The sequence below is a fragment of the Antechinus flavipes genome, chromosome 1 (assembly GCF_016432865.1).
Source record: "Antechinus flavipes isolate AdamAnt ecotype Samford, QLD, Australia chromosome 1, AdamAnt_v2, whole genome shotgun sequence".
NCBI classification, from domain to species: domain Eukaryota; kingdom Metazoa; phylum Chordata; class Mammalia; order Dasyuromorphia; family Dasyuridae; genus Antechinus; species Antechinus flavipes.
The window spans coordinates 83,399,477-83,426,744 of NC_067398.1; the positions used below are offsets into that span (position 1 = coordinate 83,399,477).

Here is a 27,268-nt window from a genome sequence, read left to right on the forward strand (position 1 = left end):
ACTTCAGCTCTAGCATCCCACGCCTACGCTGGTCCAGGCTGGAGTTTCTTTCCAAGTTGCTCTGGATGCTTCCATCGATTCTCTAGCAACGAACAAGGGGCCTGAGATGCCATGAAGGTGTGACAAGTGAGGGGGAGCGCGGTAGCTAACCCCAAGAGACCCATGCAGATGACTTGTAAATAAGCCTATGAATATTGCAGGGGCACACTCAAAAACGTTTTTACTGCTCACAAAACCTCGTCAAAAAGCCGGCAGTTCGGGGCATTTACAATCCGTTCCGTAATTAGAACTAGAAGAGAGAAAGCCTTCGTTTTACACCTGTGGAAATCCGGGTCCTCACACTTTAACCGACGTGTCCAAGATCCCAAAGGCGAAACTACGACTGATAACCATTATTACTGCCGTCACCGCCAAACATTCCCAGGAATAACTAGAACCTAAAGCATTTTAAGCCTTGCAAAAGGCGGCACGAGGATCTCATCTGATTGTTACCACTCTGGGGGCTAAGCGCTGTTATTACTCCCATTTAGGGGAAAAACTAAAGCAGATTCAGGTTAACGATCTGCCTTGGGACACAGACGCACGTGAATTACAGAGACACTGTCAGATTCCGGTCCCCTGGCTTCAGATCTAGCGCCGGCCCGGCAGGTTCCTCTGGAGGCTTCTATCCATTCTCTAACCAATGGCGACTTCCAAAGCCCAGTGGCAGGCCCTGGGAGGGGGGAGGGGGAGAGTACACCCTCGTGCACCTTATGTCTAAGAAGTCACAAATAGGCATAAGGCACTGCTGAGGCCATTAAAGAAGCGGGATGTTAGGGGCGGCTAAGTGGCGCAGGGGACAGAACACCGGCCCAGAAGTCAGGAGGACCTGAGTGACCTCGGATACTTAACACTTCCTATTTCCGGACTCCCCCCCCCCCCGCAATACTCTAAACGCACCCCCAACTTTGGGTTTCTTTGGAATTGTAGTGCCCCGAAACGCAAACAATCCTCCTTCTGACAGCAAGCAGGCAAGAGAGTATCTCCTGGGCACGCTTGAAGTCACACCAGTGCCAAGGCTAGGAATGCTGGGACTTGAAGTTCACTTAGCTCTAACGCGAGCGTAGCATACTGGGATGTGAAGTCTTTCGGAAGCACTTAGTTTTGCAGTCGCAGTGTACGCCGGGATCCTTAATATCCGAGGATCATCATTGGCCGCGGCTCTCGGCCTGACAGCCATAATTGCCAATAGATGAGCGAGGGCGGAGCATAGCCGTTTGAGGCGGCACAGGAAGTGAAGCTACTTCCGTTCGGTCCTAGTCAGAATCGGTCCGTCAGCGAGAGCTGGGCCGACTGTTGGAGGGCGCTGTGAGGCGCGGGGCTCCGCGATGTTCCGCGGGCCCTAACATGGGCACCAGCGGCTCCAAAGGCCGGGGGCTGTGGCCCTTCTCGGCGCCAGCGGCGGCCACGGGGCCGGGAGGCAGCCCCGAGCTCACCGACGCGGCCCGAGCCCAGCACGCCTTGGCTCGGGCTCGGGGCTTCCGTACCGCGCCGCCCTTCGTGTTCACCCGTCGAGGGTAAGGGCTTGGCGGGGAGGCGGCCTCCGGACTTAGCTGCAGCGGGCTGTCGGGCTTAAGAAGGGAGGCGGGTGGGCAGGTCCTTCCCCGCAGAGGCTGGGACGTGCACCCCCCGGGTAGCCGTCGGGCCTCAGTCACAAGGCTCGGTTTTCACGTCTTGGCCTAGGGAGGAGAAGGGAAGAATCGCGGGCCTCTATGTCCGACTGTCGGAAAAAGACTCTGGCGCCTGGCGGTCGAGTCCCAATCTCGGGCACTGATGTCCGTGGCTTGTTTGGGGGAAGAAGGGGGCGGGGAAATCGAACCTTGGGCTCTGGGTAACGGTTTCTTTGGAGAACCGAGGCCCAGAGAAAAGTAGTGTGGCCCTCGCTATCCTTAGCCGGCTGGCCGAGGCTTCCCAGGGGATTCCTAAGAAAGGATCTCATGGTTGTAAGCTGGAGTCGGGACCCGAGTTTGAATTGTGGCTCGGTTATCTACCACGTGTGTGACCTTGGACAAATCACTTTCTCTCAGAGAGTTCCGGAGACTAGGAGCTGGAAAATGTATGGTCAGGTGGGCATAACCAAAGAATGGCGGAAGAAAAGCACTATGAAATATTCAGGTGGGAAGGCGGTTGTATTTTAACCTAAAGTCATGACAGCTATTGAGCGAGGTGATGACATAGGCAAACCTATTTTAGGAATATTAATTTGGCAGCGCTGTGTAGGATGAATTGGAGAGGGGAGAGGCCAGAAGCAGGGAGAACATTGAGGGAATGTTCCATTAGTCTAGACCACTAGTCTGCAAACTTTGCTGATTCCTATTGGTAAATTTTTGAGATGTCTCCCCATATATGTAACATTTTAATTATATGTATACTACTGATCTAATAATTGTACATTATAAAACTTAAAACAAAAATTGAAGCTAATATGGGGAAGAAAGATGAAATAGTATGAGATTCTGGAGTTTGAGTAGGAGGATGGTATGATTTGACACATGGATAGGAAAATCTCTTTGGCAGCTCTAGATTTGAGATGAGTTAGGAACCTATTGCAGTCCAGGCAGAAGATGATAAAAGTCGGAACTAGTGTGGTGGCTACAAGAGAAAGGGACAGGTGAGAAATGTAAGTAGAAATCACAAGATTTGGCAACCGTTTTAGATGGATGGTGTGAATAGGAGTGAGAAGCTGAATGACAGCAGTTTCCAGATCTGCATGACTAGGAAAATGGTGGTACCCTCGACAGGAATAGAGAAGTTTGGAGAAAAGGGTTTGAGGAGAAAGATAAGGCCTGTTTTGGACTCGTTGCATTTCAGATAACTGTGGGCAATTACTGATGTGGTCATGCAATTCAGGAAAGTGCTCAGACCTGGACATATCAAATGAATGTAGAGGGAGAAGAGATAGGGAATTATCTTCAGAGGGCATGACCAAGGAGCTGTTAGACTAGGAAAAGAACCAAGAAAGATCGGTTTCACTCCCCTCCAGAGAAGAGATACTGTCCAAGAAGAGGAGATAGTCAGTGGTGTAAAATGCTGTAGAGGCAGACGCAAGAAGGATAAAGATTGAGAGAAGGCCATTAGACTTGCCAATTGTGAAGTCTTTGATAACTTTGAAGAGAATAGTTTCAGTGGACTGAAGAATCGAGGATAAAAAGGAATTTGAGAATCTGGGAGATAGAAAAGATGGTGATCGCTCATTCTTTCCTATCAGCTAGCAAAAATCCCAAGTGCAAACCATATCAGATTAAAATGTAATTGAGAAATGTCTAACAAGATAGAAATACAGTTACAACATAGTGGTTTTGGCCTAAAGTAGTCCATATCTGTTTTGAGTTTGATCACTTCCTTGAACAAAAATAGGGAAATTTGAAAGAGGAAAGGGAACAATATAATGGCTTCTTACCTACTGGTCAAAAATCTAGAGCAGAGAACCAAACTAGAGGCACCCGCCATAGCCATGAGATGAATTATTCTAAAGAGTAGAGTATGAGTATGCTACAAGTTTGTGTCTCTCATAGAAGGAAACCAATTGGAAGCTTATATAGTTTTGGAAAACTAGGGGTCAGCCCACAGAGGGGCAGAGTGGAGAAATGTTAAATCTCTATGAATAGAAATAAGATAGTGTAGTTCAAAACCCTATAAATTACTATAGCAGGAAAGGTAAAATATTAGGGTAATGCTACAACATCTTGGTGTTTTGGGGATCCTCCTTTGTTTTTTGCTTGTTTATTTGCTATTTTTAATTAGCATCATTCTTTTTCTCTTCCCTCCCCTTGGGGGAAAAAACTAAAGGAAAAAAAACTCATAACAAATAGTGAAAGCAGTGCAGATAACTTTGTTTTGTGCAAAAAAAGTATTTCTTCTGCATCTTAAGTCTCACTTTTTTTTTTTTTTTTTTTTTTTTTTTTTTTGCTGAGGCAGTTGTTTAAGTGACTTGCCCAGCTAGGAAGTGTTAAGTGTCTGAGAGCAGAGGAGTCTCATTTTTCAATCTGGAAGTGAATACCATTCTTTAGCAGTCCAGGAAATATGATTGGTCATTGTATTGATCAGAGTTCTTAAGTCTTTCAAAGGTATATCATCAACAATGTTATTATATAAAGTATTCTCCTGGTGCCACCTTCTACTTTGGAGATCTGAGCAAGACCAAGATGAAAATAATAACCCTTTGGATGGAAAGAATGGAATGGTGAAAAGGTGTTACAGGAGTAAAATAGAAAGAGCTTTACGAATAATTGCATAGGTATAGTAAGGTAGAAGAAAGCAAAAGATGAAAACTTGTAAACCTGAGTGACTTGAAAGATGGTAGTGTCCTCAACAGAAAGAGGGAAGTTTGTAGGGGGTAAGATGGGATTAAGAAGGTAGATAATGATTTCTGTTTGGGGGTAAGATGGGATTAAGAAGGTAGATAATGATTTCTGTTTTAGCTTTGTGTTGAGTATAAGTTACTGATGAGTCATTAAAGTAGAGATAAATACGGAACAGTTGGCTTCTTTACAGAACTGGAGGTTCTTCTCTCCCCTCTCCCCCACCTATCATTCTTTTCCCCCTCCTCCCCTTTGAGTTTTTTCTTAAAAACAACACCATCCTTCCCATCCCTGTAATCCACAACTTAAGTCATCTTTCATTCTTTTTTCCTTCACCCTTCTCCCCTCAAATGTCAAGTCTTCAGCATTCTACCTCATCAACCTGTATTACATCCATCCCTATCTTTACAATCACAAAGCTGCCACTTCAGTTCAGGCCCTCTTCACCTTTCATCTTAGAGTACTGCAAAAATCTGATCTTTGCTGCTTCTGTCTCTTTCCAATTTATATTTCATACTGTTTATAAAATACTCTTCTTGACACAAGTATGATCATGTCATCCCTCTGCCCAACCCACCCTCCAAAAAAATCTTCAGTGGCTTTCTGTTGCCTTATGATAAAATTCAGATTCTTCACCCTGGCTTTTAAGGACTTCCATAGTCTGACTTTCTACTTCCCCACTTCTTTGTTATATAATTCCCCCTAATTTCCTCTACATTCCAGCCAAACTGGCCTGCTAATTTTCCCCCTTCAGCATTTCCATCTCCAGCCTCCATGCTTTTGTCCAAGTGGTTTCTGTTTGTCTGCAGTGCTTGTCCTCATTACTTTTACCTCTTGGGATGACTAATTTCTACAAGACACAGTTCAGGTGCTACTTCTTGCAAGAGGCCTTTACTGATTTCTTCCAAGGTTGTTTGTGCTCCTTCCTTTTTGCATTATTTTGTATTGACTTTGTGCTCTTATTTTCATGGTTGTGTCTGTTTCCCCCCTCCTGCCCCTTTTCTCTCCTTTTAGTCTCCTAAGATTTCAACTCTTTTGACTTTATAGCTCTGCGTATTCAACATAGTAGGTACTTAGCTAGTAAATGTTTGTTGAATTGAGATGAAATGTACCTTCATATATTGAAAGAGATAGTGTGTGTTTGAATGTGTGTGAGAGACAGAGACAGAAGGGCTCAGAATAGAGCTTTAGAAGGCTCCCACACTTAGCCAGTAGTTGGATAATGATCCAGCAAAGGAAACTGAGAAGAACCAGTCAGATAGGAGAATCTGAACAGAGAGGTATAATAGCCAAAAGGAGAGTATTCAGGAAGAGGTGGTCAGCAGTATCAAAAACTGCAAAAAGTTAAGGTCAGTGAATACTGAGAAAGGGTGGGATTTGGCAGTTGGGTTAGTTGATAACCTTGGAGAAAGTTTCAATTGAGTGTTATATAGGAAAGAAAGGTGGGAGAACTGAAAAGTCTCCTGAATAGGTGAAGAAAGTAAAAAAAAAAAAAAATCTAAGATTTAGGAGAACAAGTAGCTTGAGGGAGCAGAATCAGATGTGACTTTTTTTTTTTTTTTAAGACAAAAAATCCTGGGTATGCTTATGGACTGTCAGGAATGGGACAAAAGAGAAGAGATTGAAGATTAAGGAATGATTCCAGAGGCTAGCTAGCTCCTTTTGGAGACTGGGAAGAGGGTAGAAAGTAAAGATTTGGCCTTAGCCAGGAGATGAAAATGGGGTATAATATTTGTTGCTGTTTAGTCAGTTCAGTCGGATATAACTCTTCATGACCTCACTTGGGGTTTTCTTGGCAAAGACACAGAAGTGGTTTGCCATTTCCCTCTAACCCATCTTATTGATGACTTGCCCAGAGTCACACAGCTAATAAGTGTCTGAGATCAGATTTGAACCCACGAAGATAAATCTTTCTGACTTCAGGCCTGGAATTATATACTGTGGCACAGGGCTGCCTCCCCCATCAGATTTCAGTTCCCCTCAAGCTGTTAGGGCTGTCGATGGTTTGGGGAAATCATGAAGATACCTATCTCTCACCTTCCCAGTGCCCAATTTTCTGACAATAACATGCTTAAGTTCTTCAGAGAAGACTAGTTAGGAATTTGGGAGTCATATGACTCCAAGTCTGGTAAGTAGGATTGATCCCTTTTTTCTCATATGACAGGAAGAAAGTAGTCACTCAGGACTGACACTGTGACTCTGACACTAAAGAAAAGCTATGATTTGGGTCCTTTTTAGCAGGATATTTTTGAGGTCGAGCAATAATGTCAGATAATAAGCCTTTCTGGATGCCATTTAGGCCTGACCTGGAAAGTTTTTGTGGGTAGAGACTTGCTGCACTGGGGCCCAGGACTGGAGTCATTTTCATTAGTATCTAATTTAGGGGATAGGATAGGAAATGCCATGGTCCTGAGGCCTCTAGGTGCCTGCCAACAAATTCTGTTGGTACAGGCTTCCTGCCATTTTAAAGCAGACTTCAAGACACTGGCTATACCAGCTGTTCCTTCTGAGGCAAAGCACAGCAAGCCTGGACTGCTAGCTGCGGCTGCTTGTAGCCCCCCAGGCCTGGGCACAGAACCTGACCGTGCTGGATCCTCTGCAGATATGGGAGCTCAGGGTGGAAGCCTCAGGCAATTCAGTAGGCATCTCCTCTCCCTAATTGGGGCCCCCAGGGCTTCCACCCACTGGTTTCCCTCCTGCCTCATGCTCTACCAGAAGCTGTGCCTTTGGTCATGAGAACTTCTTATCTCTGTGACTTAGGTGTCTTTGGGAAACTCTCCAGGCCACGCTTTGGGTCAGACAATAAATGTGTTAAACTTTGTGCAGGCCCTGGGCTGAGGGCTGGAAATTTTTTTAAGAAAGCAAAAGACTGTCCTGCCCTTGAGCTCCCAGTCTAATGAAGCGTTCCATACATAGTTTATACTTATTTGGGGGATGTTGGGCAGGCTGTGCTCCCTGAACCTTGATTCAGTTAGGAGAGCCGCAATCTTGATGGCACTTTGTCCTCTGCCCCTGCAGTTCCATGTATTATGATGAAGATGGTGACCTGGCCCACGAGTTCTATGAGGAAACAATTGTCACCAAGAATGGGCGGAAGCGTGCCAAGCTGAGGAGGGTGCAGAAGAACCTGATCCCTCAGGTGAGGGAGAGCAAGAGAGACAGGGCCCCTCTCCAGCCTCCACCCTCATTCCCTTGGGTCCTCATAATCCACCGGGGATTAGCCCCCCCAAATAAACTGAAGCTCAGCAGAACTCTATTCTCCTGGACCAAATCTGCTTTGATCATTACTTCTGAGAGGCCAATCTGGAAGTACAGTGCTTCTTGCAATAGTGTCTCCAAGGAGGGGATAAACTGAAAGGGCCTTTGCTTGACCTTATTCTACCTCTTTCTTAGCTGAGGCTACCATAAAGTCTGGTAAAGGATTAGAGGGTCCACGTATCTCCACATTAGCTGTTATTCACACAGTGCTTATGGACTGAGACTTGGGGACAGGAATAGCAAGGCCAGCCTGGGAAGGCTCACTGGAAGCCAGGACAGACTAGAATAAAACTTTAGGCTGGGTCTGTCATTCACTCCACAAACATTTATGAAAAGCTTTCTATGGGCATTGCTAGACCTTGGGGGTAAGTAAGATCATTGGAGTGTCTATCTAAATAATTGTAACCCAAATTAAAGTATAAAAAGGCATTTAAAAGGAACTTAAAGCACTTTGGTATTAGATAAAAGAGAAATCACTTGCAATAACTGACGTTTCTATGGACTTTTAAGAGTGACCAAAGTACTTTATGTACATTCTCAAACTTTGAGCTTTCCAGCAGGCCTGTAAGGTTGTGGTATTTATTCCCCTTTTTAAACAGAGGAGGAAAACAGGGTGAGAGATTAAGGGACTCAGCCACTAAATATTAAAGCTGATCTTTGAACCTGGGTCTTCCTGGCTCTCTGGTCAGCATCTTTGCAGAATATTACATGGCTTCAGGAGTGTGGGGAGCAAGGGCTGGCAGGAGACTTCAGGAGAGAACCTTAGGGCCTGAGATAGGAAGGCTTCTTGGGCAGGGCCTAACAGTATCAATTTTATTTTCAGGGTATCGTGAGGCTAGATCACCCTCGCCTCCACGTGGATTTCCCGGTGATCATCTGTGAGATGTGAGCCCTGCAGCCCCTTCCTGCTCACATCCCAAGTCTGTGGGGTGGTGGGTATGGACATCGGGGTAGGAGGAGGGGCAGCAGGGCCAGAAAGAGGCCTTGGCTGTGAAAAACTCCCCACTTCCTTGGCAGGGCACACCAAGCTGCTGAACCCACAAGTTCAAAGTGTGGGTTCTGATGAGAGGTGCCTGGGTTAACGCAGCAGCCCCAGAATGAATTCCACCTGACAGGGCCCTTTTGTGGGCCATATTTTTTCATCTGCAAGCCAAGGGGTGGGAATGCTGGGTGCCCAGTTCTGTTTCTTCCACAGTACTGGGTGATGTCAGTTTGAGGGAAGTTTGGGATAAAGGATGGTTGGCTTGGTTCACTTCAGTAGGTATTTTCTCCAAGATCTGAGTGCCTGGGTAAAGGAAGGGGGTAGGTTACTCAGTTTCTCTTCCTAACCCCCAAAGCCCATCCCACCCTCCAAAATCCAGAGGAGTGTCAGAAAATAAAAGCTGGGTGAAAGCTCAGGCCAGGAATTTCAGGGTACAATTTCCTTCCTTCTGACCTCAATCACCTAACATCCTTCCCCTCCAGTTTCCTTGTAGCATGCACCTCTCCCACTGCCCAGCTTGGGAGAAGGAGCAGGAGAGGCCTGGGGCTTGATCACTGTCAGGGAGACAAGGGGACACAGCACTTTATGAGCAGGGTCTCCTCTTTTCCTGGTCCTTCCCCTTGTGTCCCCAGGGGCTGTGGGGCTGACCACAGGGAGCTTTGCTATGCACAAGCAGGACCCTCCTTTCTCCTTCCCCTCACATTTCTGAGCATTTCAGCCGTTTGCTACCTCGATTCCTTCCACCCCCGAGGGAGGCTGGTCTCAACGAATCTCACAACCCCCCTGATCCCCTGCTCTGCTCCCAGCTCTCAGTTAGTTCAGCCTGCTAGAACTGAAGGGGATTGGAAGACCCTCTGTCTAGGGTGAGTGTCACTTCCTACACTGTGATCCTCTCCCTCCCCCCCAACACTTGGTTCCTGAGGGTCTGGTTGGAAAAGGGCAGCAGATACACTTGGAAACCCTAAAATTGGTAGAAAAGCATAACCCCCAAGGATATGGGGGAGAGCCCTGCTGGGCTGCTAGAGAAGCCTTTTTGGTTCTCACACCAACCCCTAGGAGAAAGGGGGGACTTTCCACCACACTACACTTGATATGCCCTTCAGGCATGTGCCCATCAGCTCTGGAGAGCACAATTACAACCCCCATTACATACATACATAAACACACACACACAGACCGTTAAAATAAGCAATTCTGCCCACCTGGCAAACTTACCCATATCTTTAGTGCCCTGGCCCCTCTCACCTGGTACTGTGCTGGTCCAATCTCTTCCCCCAGGCTGCTCACCATCTGCTAGTGGGCATGGGTGGGATAGGGAGACCACAGAAGGGAGACTTACAATGTGAAGGTTTGTAAATAGTCTTATCTATGTCCATGATATTGTTGAAGCAGAAATTCAGTCTGTTTACTTTTTAGGGTTACTTTTTAAAATTCCTTTCTGTGCAAAATGTGCTTTTTTGTGTGAATGTGAAGAGAGACAGTCTGGGGCAGAGGTGATAACAGTGGGAGAAGGGCTGGTTGCTCTTTCTCCCAGCCCAGGCTGGTGTGCCCTTTTGTTCAGTTTAAATAAATTTATTTGTAGATGATCCCAATGAGTGAGCCATTTATTGGGAATGGGAATCTTTGAAACTGTCCATGTTCTGTCCAGTATCAACCGCTTTCTCTTCTCCCTCTGAGGAGCCAATTTTATGTGTCCGGGTGCTGTGGAACTTGGGCCCCTAGAAGCCCCCCAAAAAAGCCAAGGGTGGTGTTGTCACTGGATGGCTGGCCCTCCCTCTTATTCCTCTCAGGTAGGGGAGTTGTGGCAGCTGCTTCCCCAGCTTTCTGGCAGTAGAGGGCAGTATCTCCACAGCCAGAAGAGCTTCCTTTTTGGTCGAGAAAGGGTTGGGGGAGGGAGGGGACCGGAGCTTCTGGTCATATTTGAGGAGGACACTTTTTCAGAAGATAGTGCTTTGAAATCCATATTTTTGTGTAATGGTTGTCAATTCTGTAAAATGAAATGCTTTGGGAAAATTAGAGCTGATTGTTAATGTGCATTACAGTATCAAACAGTACTGACTGAAGGGGATTCCCATCCTGCTTCAGAAATCAGCTGTGTGGTCCTGGGCACATCATTTCTCTGAGCCTCAGACCAAGGTTAGCAGACAGTGACCTTTGAATCTTCTAATTCATAAAAAGGAGGCTCTGGATTTTTCTCGCTTTCAGAAATGGACTTTAAAAATTTAAAACTTGAATTGGGTTTGTCCAGGGAAATGCTTTTTCCAGAGTGATCTGTGGGTGAAAACAGGATTTTATTTTTATCAGCGATTGACTCATCTGGTGTCTTGTGCTCCCTATCCCACAAGTACGAGACCTTGGGCCAAACAGAACCGAGTGCCAGACTGGGCAGAACAGAACATGAGAGCTCCCATTTCTAAAACGTACCCAGCCCCAGAAACAAACTGAGATGAAGTGAACAGAAAGAGGAGCTTGGACAGATCACTGTCCTCTGATTTTTACTTCAGCTAGGAATGGAAGTTTCTTCAGGACTCTGCTTAGCAACCCAGTCCTTTCCTAACACCAATGACCATCTCCTACCACTCTCACCCCACGGAGCTTCAGCCCAGGCTGGAACTGCTCTTTACTTTAATCTAAGAAAGCTATCCTGCAACCTGTCTGGGGGAGGGGGGGTGGGGGGGAGGCGGTAGAGTACAGCTCTGCTGTAGATTTGGATGGGGGTAGGTGGGAAGAGTCACGTGATGTCAGTGAATTTGCCAGGGACAGAAGGGGTTCATGGTCTTGTGTTGGGTAAGTGTGGTGGAATCCGAGACTGATTCTGGTTGTAGAGGGTCAGAAGGTCCCCATAGCTTCTTTCTCTGTTCCCATTGGAGCCATGGTACCCCCAGGCTTCTCAGGAATCCAGATACCCTCCTTCCCAGCCGAGAGTCCTCTGGATTTCAGGGGGGTTTCTCATGCTGGGCTTAGAAGAAATTATAAAAGATTGGGGGTTGGGGGAGGCTGACTCCTGCCCCTCTCACCAAACCCTCACCCAGGTTATTGCTACTCATCTATGCCAGCCACTACCCCTCCCCAAGGTTGAACAGGAACTCCCAGCCTGGGATGGAGCTGCTTCATCTGATCCCCAGAGTTGGGAACAATGAGGGTCGAAGCCAACACTTCCCTCATTCCCAGTGGCCTGAGCTCACTTCCTTCCTCCTTCAAGCCCTCAGAGGGAGCCTCCCTAGTCTGACCAGGGGCCCCCTGCTCTGCTCAGCTTTTCCTTTTCTCCTCCTCCCATTCCTTGGGGGCTCTTTTTGATCAGGTAATTGAGGATTCTAGACCCTCCTCATTCATCTCATTGTCCCAGTTCTCTCCCTCTGCATACAAGCCCTCAAATCCTGCTCAGCACAGGGAAAGGATTTCAGGGACATATCCTCACAGGATTTTAGGATTTAGAAGGAAAAAACCTTAGAGATTGTCTAGTCCGAATCCTGCAGGCTTCCTTTTATTGGAAGAATGGCCAGGGAGCCAAGAATCAATTATCCCCAGGTATCCAGAATCTGGGGAAGAGGATGAGCTCCCTGGATTATTTGGTATGGAGGGAGAAATCATTAGTCAAATCAACAAGTATTGATCATTAGCCACCAACAAACACCATATTCCTAGATGAACTTTGAGTAGCCTCAAAGCAAGGCAAAAGACCTCCTTTCCCCAGTGCCCTAACATTTGCAGTTTAGCTAGCTAGCCAAAGAGCTGGCCTCGGTGGTCCCTGCTGCTGCATACCCCTCTGAGAGTAGAAAGGGGGACAATGGTTAAGGAGTGTGGAGAGTAAAATGGGGCTAGATAAAAGGGGCCATTTCTGCTTACCCACCCCACTCCAGACACTGGCGTGTGACAGTAATATGCACATTACACCAGTACCGGACGAACATACATCCATAGATTCCAAAGAATTTAGAGCTGTAAGAAGTCTAAGGAAATATTCAGACATTCTCTTTTAGAGATGAGGATTTTTGAGAGCCAAAGATGTTGAGATTTGCTGAAATTCACACAAATAAGTGGCAGTGCCAGGATTCAATCCCAAAGTGATTTCCGATATTGTAATCTTACCACTACACACATGTACAAAGGAATATATGCATTGGATTACTTGCTGTCTAGGGGAGGGAAGGAGAAAAATTTAGAACACAAGGTTTTGCAAAGGTGAATATTGAAAACTATCTTTGCATGTATTCTGAAAATAAAAAGCTATCAAATTTTTGAAACAAAATTTATGCACACATGCATATATGAGAATATGGATATACATATTCTTGGCTCTGAAGGCTTTGGGTGGAATTTCTCTGCTGTTAGTGGAAAAAACCTGACTCAGCTCATGGAAGTTCCTTCTCTTGCCCTCCACCTCTTCCCCCCCCCCACCTTCCTGCCTCTTCCCTCCACACCCTACACCCTAACAGATAAAGCTTTCTTCCTCAGTGCCCAGCCTAATCCCTCTCAAGCTCGTCTCCCATTTCAACTCCTTCAGTGGCCTGAGCCAGTAGCCTGGCACTGCCCCTGGCATGGGCTTAATTATCGAGCTGAATGCCTGAACAGGCTTCTCCTTATTCATTTTCACTTTCGACTGAGGTGTCTCATGGTCAAAAGACCATGGGGGAGATGGAGATGTTTGAAGCAGCTTCTCCCCTATCTTCTGCCACCTTCCTGCCCCAATACCCTCTCCCAGGTGATTCTCCCTTTACAGATCAAGTCCTCTAATTCCCTGATCCCGTTTGGGATTTTTAGCTCCCAGAGGCCAAGGGTATTTATGGAAAGGGAGGGGGAGGCTCAACCCAAGATGGGCCCCTAGGGAAAAGCATAGACTGGGGATGCCGGAGGCAAGTTGGGAGAGATTCTGGCCTCTTCCTGCCCACCCACCCGCCTCTGGTCATAGGTCTTTTCCTCTTGGAGGGGCAGCAGGAAATGAGGAAAGGGAGGGGATGGGACTTCAGCAGGAACACCAGGCATTAGGGACCAAGCACTAGAGAGGCAGGCGGCAGCTAGAGTCAGTGATCCTAGGCATCTGGAGGAGTGCAGGCGGACAGAAGGTCGATAACAGGCTTTGGCCTTCTGAATGATGTGGAAAAGCAGAAAGAAATTGTTCCTGGGGTCCTGAGAACAGAGAAGGGATCCGGAGTAGGCTCAGGCAGAAGAGAACATCCATTTCTTTGTTCTGGCCCCGATTACCCAAGCCACAAGCATTAACGGAGAACCAGGTCCCCATACAGGTGAGCCCAGCCCATTATGTTGCTGGGGGTTGGGGTGTGCTTGACCATGGGTGGAGGGAGTGCTGAAAAGTGCAAGTGATTTCGGTGTGGTGGGGGAACCTGGCAGCCTGAACAACTAGGGTCCCCATTTCTGCCACAGGCGGATGGCTTGAGTCTCCCAGACTTGGGGAGGACACCACAGAGGGAATTGTATTTGACGGGGGAGAACCTATTTTGTGATCCTTTGTCCAGGGATACAGCAACATTTGGGCTTTGGACACCTTGAACAGAAAGGAAAGTCTCCCTGCCTATGGGTGAATAGTTAGAATGGGGGGGGGGGGGAGTTTCTAGCAAGGGTAAGTGGGTGTGATTGACAAGAACTAGAAAGGGGAGCGGGGTTCTGGGGCCCTAGGGCTGGTGAAGCAGCTTTTTGAACAGTTAAGCCAGCCGGAGGTTGGGAGGACTGGAACTTCCTGCGGGATTTCTCTCAGGTTTCCTGCCTCATTTCAGGAGCTCAGCAAGGTCTATTGGCCTCTCCTTTGTTTGAAGCCTGGAGGCCCGTCCCCAAGCTGAAGGTTCAGCCATGTCAGTATCCCCCCACCCCAACAGTGGTCATGAGGGGAGGAACAGGTTCCTGAGAGGAAATGGGGGAGAGGGAGGGGTCTGCCCTCTGGACCTCAGTTTTCTCCTTTGAGCAGGGAATTGGGGATAAGACCCTCTATCCCAGCAGCTCCTCTCCCTCTTCCCTTGCTAATCCCACCCTCCCCCAGCTCCGAGACCAGGTGGCCACCAGCCTCCTCCCCCAGCCCAGTCAGGCATTCCCTGGACAGAGGCCTGTTGTCTTAGCAACGAAGGCTTTCAGTCAAAGCCCCAGCCCCCGGGGGGAGTCTGTGGGGCCCTCTGGGAGGAAGGGACCAAGCTGTTACCCACCCTCCCTCCTCTCCATCCCAGTGCTTTAAGATGTGATGAGGGCCTGGGGGCATCTAGGCAAGGATCCCACCTGGCACGACCGGATGGGGCCTGGGGTTCAGGGATCAGCCAGGGCTTGAACTCCAGGGCCGCGTCCCGGGGAATTCGGGGGCTAGGGGAGGAGGGACCCGGACCAGCTGCTGGGACGGGGTTATTGTTGGTGGATCTGTAACCCTGGGGCCCCTAGGAGGCCAGGCCAGTGCCCAGGAGCTGAAAACTGCCCTCTTGTCAAGGAAAGGGGGAGATCAGCCACAGGGCGTTGTTTTAGGGGAGGAGAAGAGAGATCACCGAAGGTCCAGGATGGACCGGCTTATCGCCTCTATCTGCGCTCCCACCCCCGCCCTCGCCTCTACTCGCACCCTTTCCGTGGTTAGTTTCTGCCTGTCTCTTTAAAGCGATAGAAGCGCCTCGGCAGGAGCCGGGCCATACCATTTGCTTCACGGAGGAGGGGGAGACGGAGTTAAGACTCCCCACTCCGCGGAAGGGCGGCGGGGGGACGCCTTGCCCCACGAAGCATTTTCACGTTCCCAAGTAAGAAGAAGTGCCTTTCCTTCCAGGAAACCGGGGAGTTTCCTCGACAGTGGTCTTTTTCCAACTTGGCAGCCCGAAAAATCCTTCCCCACCTGGCTCCCTGCAGACTGCCCTGGTCCCGCCCTCCCTCTGATCTTTTAAAGGGGCCGCGCCGGGCCGAGGGGGTGGGGCCGTGGGAGGAAAAGTTGGAACGTTTGCGAACAACCGAGTGCGGGCTCGGGGCTCCGGGGCTTGAGGCTTTGGGTGCCGGTGACCATGGGGGTGGCTCGGGCCCTCGGTGCGAGGTGAGTGAGTGCCGGCGGCTCTTCGCCCCCAGATTCTCCCGGGGGATCTGCGCCCCTAGCCTCGGCACCGGTGCCGGCCGCCCCTCGCGCCCGCCGCGGGAGCCTGGCCCGCTCCGGGTTCCCAGCCGGGGCCAGGCGGGCGCGGGACCCACGTGCGGCTGGGGGCGGGGGACTGGGGACCAAGCCGCCAACAAAGGGGGCTTGTTCTGCCGCGAGGGGCCCCGGGCGGGGAAGCGGGGAGCCGGAGCACACGGGCCGGAGAGGGGAGCTGGGGCGGCCGGAGCCGTGGCCTTGGCCGCGGCGGAGTCAGCATTCCGGGAGCGCTGGCTGGAAGGGAGCCCTGCCCTGCCCTGCCCTGCCCTGCCCCAGCCCAGCCGGCAGCCGCTCCCCACCGTGGGAGGTCCAGATCGCTCCGGCCGGGACTCTCTCCTGGCCGGTCTCGGAGCTGCCTTTGTTCTTCCCTGGAGTAGCTGAGGCTGAGCGGTCTGCGAAGGAAGAGTTGGTAGATTGGGGTTGCAGGGGACCCGAGGCCCATCCAATCTCTCCATCTTACACGGACGGAAAGTGAATCGAGGTGCCCTAACCAGAGAGTTGAGGAACTTCCTAATAGATAAAATTAGAATGGGCTTTAAAAGTCCCGCATAACTAAGTCGGGGTGGGAAGGAGTGGAAACTGCCTTGGGAAACTCCAGAGCGTCCCCGGAGACCACTAATGCCCTCCTCTCCCACTTCCTAGCAGGTCCTGAGCCAGCCCTGCAGCTTGCGACAAGAGCCCCCCATGATGTGGGCAGCGGCCCCGACGGCCCTGGCCCTGACCCTCCTGGTGTCGCTGGTCTCGGCGGGGCCCAGAATCGAAGAGCCAAAGCCTACCGCCCCACCCATCTTTACCCGGCGCCCCTTCCTGGTGGCGTGGAACGCCCCAACCCAGGACTGCGCGCCAAGGTTCAAGGTAGAGCTCGACTTATCCGTCTTTGATATTCGAGCGTCACCTAACGAAGGCTTCGTGAAGCAGAATCTCACCATTTTCTATCGAAATCGCCTGGGCTACTACCCTTACTATGACTCGCACCTGCGACCGGTCCATGGGGGCGTGCCTCAGAATAGTAGCCTGATCGACCACCTGGAGCACTTGCCCGAAGGGGTTCGGCACTATATCCGGTCACCCGACCGAGAGGGTCTGGCCGTCATTGACTGGGAGGACTGGCGCCCAGTCTGGATCAGGAACTGGCAGAGCAAGGATGTGTACCGCCAGGTCTCCCGCCAACTCGTCAGTTCCCGACACCCCACCTGGACCCCGGAGCAGGTGGCCAAGCAAGCTCAGTACGAGTTTGAGTTCGCTGCCCGGCAGTTCATGCTGGAGACGCTGCGATGGGCGAAGGAAACGCGCCCCCGCCAGCTCTGGGGCTTCTACCTCTTCCCTGACTGTTACAACCACGACTACGTGCAGAATTGGTCCAGCTACACAGGCCGCTGCCCAGATGTTGAGGTCTCCAGAAATGACCAGCTGGCCTGGCTCTGGGCAGAGAGCACTGCCCTCTACCCTTCCATTTACCTGGACCCCATGCTAAAGTCCTCCTCCAATGGTCGCAAGTTTGTGCGCTATCGCGTGGGGGAAGCCCTGAGGGTGGCCCGGGAGCACCACGCCGACTACTCCCTCCCAGTCTTCGTCTATATGCGCCCCACCTACACCCAGAACTTCACGGTGCTCAGCGAGGTAACCGGCTGCCAGAGCTAGGGGGCAGCGGCGGGCTTAGCCCCGGGGAGCCACAGGTCAGGGAGGCCGGAGACCTGGGAACAGAGGCATCCCTTGGGCCTGCAAGGTCCAACTCCTCATTTTACAGATGGGGAGACCGAGGCCCTGAAGGGAGGCGGGATCACAGAGACTTGTAGAAGTAAAGTAGAAAGAACCATTTGGCCGGTGAGAGGGGGAGGAGTTGCGAGCTTAGAGAGGGGCCTGCGCTGTCCCCAGGAGGCCAGACTAAGCCTAGGACTTGGTGGCTCCCAGGGCAGGAGCCTGCCCACCTGGCTCCACAGCCCTCAGGCCCCGTTGCCCAAGGCAGGAGGTCTGAGTTCGGAGAGCCTTGCTGATGTCCCTGCCTTAGAATTTCAAGAGTGGGAAGTTGATTAAACCCCTTGTAGGAGGGGGTAGCTGGCAGAAATTTTTCTTTTCTCCCTTCCTCATATAGAACGTCTGGAGGGGATAGAGAGCCGGCCTGGACTTGTCTGACATGGGCTATTCTCCCTGCCTCTGATCTGAAGCTTGAAACCCTGCCCAGACAAGCCTGAGGAGACAGGCAGAGGTTCCAGGAGGCAGAAGAAAGAAAGGGAGCAGCCCCTCTGTTTGTCTCACACCCCCTCCCCTCGCCTGCAGTTCTGACCTGTCCTCTTTCTTCTCCTAGATGGACCTCGTCTCCACTATTGGGGAGAGTGCAGCTCTGGGGGCAGCCGGAGTCATCATCTGGGGAGATGCAGATTATACCAAGGGCCCGGTAAGTGGAGCCATGGGGCCTAAGGGTCTAGGTATGGACTGGCCTAACCAAAAGCCCTACTTCCCCCAACAAAGGAGGAGGAATTTAATATATGGGGAAACAGATTCATCGAGGGGAAGGGGCTTGCCCAAGTTAACCCAGTGACTAAATGGCAAACCTAAGATTCAAATCTAGGTTTCCTGATTCAATCTAAAGCTCTTTCCGTAGTCTGAAGGAGAAAAGCCATATACCAAAAAAAAAAAAAAAAAAAAAACCAAATGAAATAAAATAAAAACCACATCCCATAGATAAACAAGCCTTGGCTGGGATGCAAGGGCAGTGTGATTGCCCACACAGTCAAGAAAGGCTTCTCAGAAGTTGAGTTGCAGTCCTAAGTTACCAGAAAATAGGAAGAAGGGCAGGAACTTTGTTCCCGTCATCGTTGGGGTGTTGAAATTAGCAGAGAGTGGCAGTGCTGGGAGGGGCATAGATTCACCGGATTTTGAAGGTGGAAGGGACCGTCTAGCCCAAACAGCAGAAACCATGCTCAGAAAATGAGCCCCCCCCCCCCCCTTACACCACACAGGACAGTCCCTCAGAGCCCTCCAGGGATGTGGGTGACATCCCACTCCTTCCCAAGATATCTCATTCCACTAAGGGAGAAGTGGGGATGGTGGTAGTTTTCTAACATCAAGTCTAAATTTTACTCATTTTCTAGGACCAAACCAAACAAATCAGAGCTCTATAAGTGCTTAAAGATAAAGTATCAAAGGCAAAGGGGCTCTTAGAATGCAGAAGCTAGATGAGAGCTAGGAGGCCCCTTAGAATGTAAAGGAAGAATGTTATTGCTGGGAGGGCTCTTAGAACACAGACTGTCAGAGCTGGGAAGGACTTTAGAATTAGGAGCAGGATTCGGTGGAGCCCTAAAATCCAAACTATTCCTTTTACAGGGGGCAATCTAAGACTGAGAAATTCATATTAAGTTCCTTGTCCCATCCCTGGTTTAGTAGTTAGTTCCGTGATCTCACAAACATACCGCTTTTTGTTGCCTTTTGCTCCCTGTTCTCCCCCATTTTCCTCTGAACTTGCATTTAAAGGAAAGGGGAAACGTGTCTTTGTTCCAGCAGCTGCTCCTAGCGTCTCTCCCCACCCCTCCGCCTGTCTTGAGTGCCTCCCCAGCCAGGAAAGGGGTGGGGATGGGAGCCTGGAGGAATAGGATCCGGCCTCAGAATCCCTACCCCCTTCACCATTGTCCCTCTTTCTGGGGCGATTGAGTACATACACAACAGAGCACAGGGCAGACTCTTAGAGAGCTGCCTACAAACAAAGAGTCCAAGGAAAGGGGTCCTAGCAGAGGCGATTTCCCTCGCTGCCTACTCCCGGTCCTCCAGCCAGCTTTGAGACAAATGGGTTTCTTTCCACTTTTCATTGGAGGGTGGGGGATTTGGCTGTAACCTCCCATACCCACCCATCTATGCCCAATTCCCTGCCCTAGTTGGTATTTTCTCTAAGACCTCACACAAGGATCCCACAGAGATCAGCAGAGGCCCAAACCCCACGTTCAACCTATCAGGCTCCCATTGGTCAGAGCCTCCTTTGGGGCTCCAGAGAGCCTTGCCCCTAAAGAGCTTTGTCTGATGCAGAAAGCAGGAAGATCCAAGAGAGACTGAAATAGATGAGATACTTTGAGAGGGAAGGTTCCACTTTCCCAGGTCCTGTAAGACTATCTCAGGAAAGAGGAGGTAGTGGGGTCCAAGTTGGAGTTGGAGGGAGGGAGGGGCTTCAGCATGGAGTATGGGATGTTCATTCCAGGTCCTAAGAACCACACTTAACAGAGGTACAGATGAGGAGGTGGGAGGTGACTCAATGCTCATGAGGATGCTCAGATGCTCAGTCACTCCATGTGGCTCCCGGCTCCCCAGGGAGAAAGGCCACAGGGTCTGATGGGAAGGAGGTTAAGTCTGGGACCAGAATTCAAATCCTGACTCAAGTCCAGACTCAGCTGGTTGGCCTGATCCAGTCATTTCCTTCTCTCAAGTGCATGGTGACTGTGAGAAATGAATGCTTTGCCCTGACCTGCTCTACCTTCCCTTCAGGAAACCTGCCAGAAAATCAAGGAGTACCTGGAAAGCCGCCTGGCCCCTTACGTGGTGAACGTCTCGGAGGCTGCTTTCCGCTGCAGTGAGGACCTGTGCCACGGGCACGGGCGCTGCCAACGACGGGTGTCCAACTCCAATGCCTTCCTGCACCTGAACCCCCGGAGCTTTCGCCTTCGTCCCGCTCAGAGTCCCAAGGAGCCCCTCTTCCGGGCTGAGGGCGAGTTCAGCCAGGCTGACCTGGCCCAGCTCCAGGACAACTTCCATTGCCAGTGCTACCAGGGCTGGCATGGGGAGAGCTGCCAGCACAGCCGCAAAGCCCCAAACAGAGGCTCTGCCAGGGGCCCATCGGGCCTGGTAGCCCTGCTGGCCCTGGGCCACTTAGTCCTCCTCCGACTGCCGTAGATAGATATGGCCGGGGCTTCCACGAAGGAGCCAGTGATTTTAGATTGGTGTAGGGTCCCTGCCCAGGAGCCTGTAGCTGATGTAGTTGGGTTTAGGGGAGAGGAATGGCCCCCATTTGGCAACACTCATCCCCAGCCGTGTTTTACATATCCCTCACAGGGGTAGGGCCAGGAGCAGAGTGGGGTGTAGAGGGGGAGTAGCCTTCAACCCTTTGCCTATGTTTCCCCCTGTTTTAAGGGGGGGATGTTGAGAAGAGAGTTTGTATGAATTGCTGCTGGGTGTCTTCCCGTCCTAGGGGAGGGGCTGTTAGTGGAGAATAGGGATGGGGGGCACGGCAGGGCCGTAGAGAGCCCCCTGCCCCTCTCCTCTCTATATTTTGTTATTATTATTATTATTATTATTGGGATATTTTGTAAATTAAACAGAAAAACAAACAACTCTGTGTAGAAATGTGAATGGAGTGCACTGGGGAGGAGCGAGCAGGGTTAGTGAGCCAATCTTTGGGCCCGGAGCCAATCTTGGGGCTAATTGAGCTGTTCCCACCAGAAGGGAAGACCTGACATCTGGGACTCCACATTCGGTGGGATGGAGGATGGGGAAGCAAGATGGCAGCCCCCAAACAGCATGGGCTCAGCTGAATGAGATGCCCTGAAGACCCTGTCTTGTTCTCTGCTTAAACTGCTCGCAAGGATAGATACCATCCAGAACAGAGGGATACTTCACCTCTCTCCACCTTTTAATAAGCTACTTCTTCAGGCACTTAGTGGTTCTTCCCCTTCCTCAATAGATTGCTGCCCTGTAAGGGCTCAGCTCCCACCCACCCACCCACCATGTGGTACCCCCAAGACCAAGGAGGGGCTTGTGGAGTGTGGGCAGGGTTGGTGGGCTGGGGGTGGAGGAAATAGAATGTGACATTTGGGGGGGGGTCTGTGAAGAGGGGGGCTCAGCATGGCTCCGGGCTTGGGGCCAGCCTTCCTCGCTGCTGTTTTTCCCATGGGCACGTTGCCCAGCTCTATGTTTCTCAACCCTCTGCTTTACATCCTTTACTGGGGTGTTCCCCCAACTCTCCACCTGCCAGGGGAAGGGGAAAGGGTCGGATCCATCTTTCTGCCCTATAGCAGAGGAAAAACGCCGTGCTAGAGGGTTAATTCTGGCCCTTGCACCTCTAGTCTCCACCACACCTGAGGCTGACTCAGACACTGGCCCGGGGAAATCCCTTGTTTCTTCTAGGTGGGGTCCTAAGGAGGCCTGGGTGGGCACCCGGCTGGCCCCAGCACACAGCAAGCAGTGGCAAAGACTGAGAGGAGGATCGCCGGTCCTGGTGCAGGGCCTTCTCCCCTTCCCCTGTCCCGCCACCCACCTGGCTGGCTTCCTGACCACAGCCTCCGGCCAGCCCTTCACCACACTGGTTCCCAGTGGTGTGTCCGGTGAGCCTCGAGCCTGAGCCCTCTAGTGGGCAGTCTGCTCGCTGCCCGAGCTTAGGGTCAGTTTTCCGAAGCCGGAGCTCATCTATTCCAGCATTTCTGAGTGATCTGGGCTTCCCGAGGTCACATCTACATCGAATCATATCAAGATATTTTAATCTCAAAAACGGTATATACCCAAAAGCTAGAATCCACGTAAAATCCCACAATTCCCCTTTGGAGGTTTCTGAGACCCCCCAATCTTCCAAATCTCTCTTCCATTTTCACCCCGCCTCGGTGTGGGTGAGGGACTTGCAAACTCTCACAGAGACAGATTCAAAGCTGGCTGGTCCACTGGTTGCCCTGCTCCTGCTCCAGCCTCTGCTGGGAGCTTCCTCCATCTCCCTGGGACTCCGCAGCTGCCCTGCCAGGAGCTCCATGTCTGGGGGTGGGAAGAAGCCCCCCAGGGGAGCCAGGAAGTATCCAGCCACAGGAGCTGAGCTTCCCCCTCGGGTCTCCCCTCTGCCCCACAAAGTGGTATTCATCAGACTGTGGTTATTTCCACCCATTTTATTTTACTAATAAAGGAACTGGCCCCGGGAGGACAGGGGACAGAATCCCAAACTGAGGGAGTGAGGGGGAGAGCTGTGATTTGAACCCATCCAAAAGCCAGCACCACTCCTGGTAGGTCAGCTGCGCGAGGTTCCCCAGATCAGACACGCGTGTTTGGGACAGCTGCCCTGCCCTCCAGGGGCTCTGTCCTAGACCACCTGGGCCCACAAGATGGGCACCCCTAGAGTTCTTCCCCACCCACCTCCCCAGTGACATAGTCAAGCCAGTGCATAAAGGTTCCTGGGTCTGTAAAGTGCGAGGAATCGTGCGGGAGGGGGAGGCAAGAGTCCCAGCTTCTGGCCTGGCCACAGCACAAGGACAAGTTCCTTTCCTGAGGGGAGGGTGGGGTAGGAAGGCCGGGAGATGTGGGGTTCAAGGTTGAACCTGTCTCAGACATTAGCTGGACAAATGCCCTAGGCCCTGGTTCTTCAGCTGAGGGATCAGAAGGATAAGACTGAATCCCTCTCTGGGTCTGGTTCTCATCTCTCACTGGGAGGGGAGCGGTCAGCTCTGGCTTCTTGGGCTTTGGATCAGGGAGATCTCCAGATATCGGGAGCACAGGGCAGGTGGGAAAAGCATGGCCTTCTCCCAGGAACCGGGCGGCAGCTGGTGGGGATGGCCCAGTGCCGGCCAAGAAGTCCGGGGAACAGGACCGCGGCAGCCGGAGACCCGCGCCAGCAAGTGGGGCAGGGGCTTCCTCTGAACCACGAGTCGCTGCTGGGGAATAAGTGCTTATATTACCCGCTTCACATCGGACACAGCGGAGACGCTTACAATTATCCTCCCCACAGTTGATGGGAGTTATTATGACCCCTATTCTATAGTACACGGAGAAGATTCTCTGTTCTAACTGCCTCCAACCATTAGCTGATCTTCCCCGCCTTTCTCTTTTTAAATAAAGCTTTTTATTTTCAAAACATACACGGATAATTTAACAGCACTGATCCTTGCAGTCTTGTGTTTCAGATTTTCTCCTTCCCCTAGATGGCAAGCAGCCTACTTTTTTTTTTTTTTTTATGGCAGGATTAAGGGACTTGTTCAAGGTCACACAGCTAGGAAGTATTTGAGGTTAGATGTGAACCCAGATCCCAGTGCTCTATCTGCCCCTGTTACCTAGCTCTTCTACTGATTCTTCAAGCTTCTTGGATGGCAAAACTCTTGACCATGGAGTGAAGAGAATGGTGCACCTTGAATCCGAAGACTAAGATTTGAGGTTCAGAATGTCACAATCTTGGACAAATCCTCTAACCTCTCTGCCATAGTCCAAACCTCTTCTCCCCTCAGATTCCCTGCAATACTCCCCCCTCCCACACACACACACATCAAGAGTGTACTGGTAAATATTTAACAACTGACTCTCTGAAAATGCCCCTTCCATTCATACCAGAGAATGCTGATCAATATTTAACAACCGACATTCTGAAATGCCTCTTCCCCTCACCAGGGTGAGCTGGTCAGTGTTTTAACAACTGGCTCTCCAAAAACGTCTGCAATACCCTCCCTTCCATACCACGGATATGCTAGTAAATGTTTTAACAACCAGCTTTCTGAGCATGCCCACTACATTTTTCAGTTCGATCTACATTTTACCCTTTTTGCCATCACTTTTAAGTTTTGACAATGAACAGAACAATAAAAGTCAAGCCCTGATTTGTAGCATTTGCCAGTTACCAAGAAGTACAATGCTTATACTGGAGATTTAAAGATCAGGTTCTTTAGGACCTCTTCCCTCCTCCCTCTTAGCAGAGGACTTGGCCTCCCACTGTTATTCAGAAAACAAAGACCATTGACTAGAAGCTTTTCTTTTCCTCAGCTCCACCAAAAAACATTCCTTTCTGTAATTCACTCTTCTCCAGTCCTTTAACGCACTCTCCGAGAAAAAGATGACTTTTTCTAAGGGCAATCACCACCTGGCCTCCTTCAGGAACAAATCAGTGGAACAGCATCTAGTAAATGCTCACAATGTGCCCAGCACTGTGCCAAGTGCTAAGGTAATATATCTTTAAGGTTTTCTTTTTTTTTAATTTTTTTAATATTTAATTTTATTTTATAATAATTTTATATTAACAGAATCCATGCCAGGGTAATTTTTTTTTACAACATTATCCCTTGCACTCGCTTCTGTTCCGATTTTTCCCCTCCCTCCCTCCACCCCCTCCCCTAGATGGCAAGCAGTCCTATATATGTTAGATATGTTGCAGTATATCCTAGATACAATATATGTGTGCAGAACCGAACAGTTCTCTTGTTGCACAGGGAGAATTGGATTCAGAAGGTAAAAAACAACTCGGAAAGAAAAACAAAAATGCAGATAGTTCACATTTGTTTCCCAGTGTTCCTTCTCTGGGTGTAGCTGCTTCTGTCCATCATTTATCAATTGAAATTGAGTCTTTGTCAAAGAAATCCACTTCCATCAGAATACATCCTCATACAGTATCGTTGTCGAAGTGTATAATGATCTTCTGGTTCTGCTCATTTCAGTTAGCATCAGTTCATGTAAGTCTCGCCAGTCCTCTCTGTATTCATCCTGCTGGTCATTTCTTACAGAACAATAATATTCCGTAACATTCATATACCACAATGGTAACAGATATTTTTAAAATAAACAATCTCTAGACTCAATGAATCTGCATTCTAATAAAATAAATCACCATTTCTAGTGGAGATTGGGAAGATGAAAGGAAGTTTTATTCCGAGGATGTGGAAACACAGGGAATAAAGGAGAGAGGTTGATAGGCAGATATTGAGAAGATCTAGATGGATGGATGAATGGATGGATGGATGGAGGGGACCAGTCCAGAGAGAGAGGAACTTAGCACGCAGATGGCAAGATGGCTGGTTGACTGGATGAGATGTAAAGCTGCAGCATCACTGGAACACTTCCCTTTGGTCACTCCTTTACCAGAGCCTACAAAGTTCCCTCCAAGGGGTCCCCCTGAAAGCTTATACTCATATTTAATATTCCTTTGAGTCAGCATCTATCAAAAAATCTCTGGTTGAGCCCCTGTTAGGTATGTTCTCTCTTAAGCCAAACCATATGTGACATTTAAATAATCAATAAAAGTCTTTTGATAAGTCCCAGTGGTAAGAAAATAACTAGGGAAAATCGGCTTCCTTCCTGGATATTCTTTCCTCATTTGGCTTCTGTCACACAGATCTCCCTTGGTTCTCCTCCATGGCTGACCATCCCTTTATAATTAATTTTGTGGGATCATTCTCCATTTCCCATCTACTAATCATGAATGCTTCCCAGGGCTCTATCCTGGGCCCTTCCTTCTCTGTCTTGAAGTTTCTTTTGGTGATTTCATCTTTTCCCATGGATTCGATTTGCAATGTTATACAGGTGATCCTGAAGTCTACATGTAGAAATAGCGGTAGGATTAGTGTTGGCAGAAAGGGAGGACAAAAAAATGGCTAACTATACCTTGCCTCTCCAAGTGCGATAAGTAAAGCTCCCAGGAATAATTGCAGGAAATATCCAGGAGCACATTAAGAGGTGAAAAGAATATTATCACCTGAATGTAAAAAATAGAACAAATTCAAAAAGTAACAGCTGAGACAGAAGAGAGTTTAAGTGACCAACCTGAACCTAAGAGCTTCTCTTAGTTTGATTTATAAAAGCACTGACATGACTCCTGAGGCTCAGAACTAAAAAAACTAGTAGACACCATCACTATCCCTTCTAATTGAGGGGAAAGGAACCGTATAGATGTCGTTCAGCAGAGAGCAGCTCATCCCAGACACTAAAAGATAACAATGAAGTAGAAATACTAGAGTAGTAAGAACTGCATCAAAATGCTGAGAGAAAGCAGCATGGAGCCCACTAACACCATCAGTAGTACCTCATATAAGGGATTAGGAGATCCAAGACAGAGCAGTACCAGCAAGGAGCACCCGGAGAGAAATGTTTCAGGAGAAACATTGCCTTAGAGACATGAGTTAATTGACTTCTGTGTTCCCTGGCCACATGTATTTCCAGAATTTCCCCTATCCCTCTCATGGGAGAGTATAGACATGTAACATGGGGCTTTGATTAACGTGTCTCTGCTTGATGTAGTAAAAGGAGTATTAGTGGGAGTTTGTGACCCACCAATTCTGGTGGATTCTGACCCACAATCATGCATTCAACTTCAGGGCAGCTTTTAGGGGAAAGTTATCATTGAAGAGGCCTTAGGTTCTATATATTTCTGGCCCTACTCTCTCACCCAGACTCCTACACTGCAAGATCAACTGCCTACTGCACATTTGGAAATGCTATCCCAACCTCAACAAGGTGTCCAAAATAGAACTCATTATATCTGCCTTCAAAAGCCACCCTTCCTACATTTCCCTATTTCTGTTTCGGGCCCAACTCATCCTACCAGTGACCCATATAGCACAGCTGCTCTCCTTAGTCCCTCAACACCTCTTTCCTGCTCTGTTCTTCCACTACCCTCCTAATTTATCTTCCTCACTTTCTTCCCTCTCTAAATTATCCTCCACACAACTACCACACCCATATTTCTTTTAAATTTTGTTTTGTCTTAAATTTATATGTATTTTTCCATTATATATGAAAATAATTTTAAACATTTTTTGAGTTTCAAATTCCCTCCCTCCCTCTCATTTCCCCTTGAAAATGCAAGCAATCTGATAAGATTATAGATGTAAAACATATTTCCATATTAGCCATGTTCTAAAAGACAAGGCACCCTTCCCC

At 49.5% G+C, this 27,268-nt stretch overlaps 2 protein-coding genes across 7 annotated transcripts; both read left to right on the top strand.

Annotated features, from left to right (window-relative positions):
- The first annotated feature begins 1,289 nt into the window (after positions 1-1,289).
- On the top strand, positions 1,290-10,166 carry TUSC2 (tumor suppressor 2, mitochondrial calcium regulator). The gene is made up of 3 exons (XM_051985955.1): positions 1,290-1,556; positions 7,359-7,479; positions 8,422-10,166. Exons 1-3 carry the CDS (start codon positions 1,387-1,389, stop codon positions 8,485-8,487), a joined length of 357 nt encoding a protein of 118 aa, XP_051841915.1. The 5' UTR covers positions 1,290-1,386; the 3' UTR covers positions 8,488-10,166.
- Positions 10,167-13,570: 3,404 nt separating this feature from the next.
- Positions 13,571-20,991, top strand: HYAL2 (hyaluronidase 2). Of its 6 annotated transcripts, none has more exons than XM_051985976.1 (4): positions 13,571-13,823; positions 16,322-17,299; positions 17,985-18,074; positions 20,150-20,991. In XM_051985976.1, the coding sequence occupies exons 2-4, from the start codon at positions 16,364-16,366 to the stop codon at positions 20,552-20,554; spliced, it is 1,431 nt and encodes a 476-aa protein (XP_051841936.1). In that variant the 5' UTR covers positions 13,571-13,823; positions 16,322-16,363; the 3' UTR covers positions 20,555-20,991. The 6 variants fall into 6 exon arrangements, with proteins under 6 accessions (XP_051841936.1, XP_051841929.1, XP_051841952.1 ...); XM_051985969.1 differs by having other exon boundaries at positions 13,572-13,823; positions 16,325-17,299; XM_051985992.1 differs by lacking the exon at positions 13,571-13,823 and adding an exon at positions 15,471-15,586.
- The last annotated feature ends 6,277 nt before the right edge of the window (positions 20,992-27,268 follow it).

Excerpts from the sequence above, each read along its gene's own strand:
- TUSC2 (XM_051985955.1), top strand. The coding sequence starts at position 1,387 with ATGGGCACCAGCGGCTCCAAAGGCCGGGGGCTGTGGCCCTTCTCGGCG. Across the intron at positions 1,557-7,358 it reads TTCGTGTTCACCCGTCGAGG|TTCCATGTATTATGATGAAG; the intron begins GTAAGGGCTTGG and ends CTGCCCCTGCAG. Across the intron at positions 7,480-8,421 it reads AGAAGAACCTGATCCCTCAG|GGTATCGTGAGGCTAGATCA; the intron begins GTGAGGGAGAGC and ends TTTTATTTTCAG.
- HYAL2 (XM_051985976.1), top strand. The coding sequence starts at position 16,364 with ATGATGTGGGCAGCGGCCCCGACGGCCCTGGCCCTGACCCTCCTGGTG. Across the intron at positions 17,300-17,984 it reads ACTTCACGGTGCTCAGCGAG|ATGGACCTCGTCTCCACTAT; the intron begins GTAACCGGCTGC and ends TTCTTCTCCTAG. Across the intron at positions 18,075-20,149 it reads CAGATTATACCAAGGGCCCG|GAAACCTGCCAGAAAATCAA; the intron begins GTAAGTGGAGCC and ends CCTTCCCTTCAG.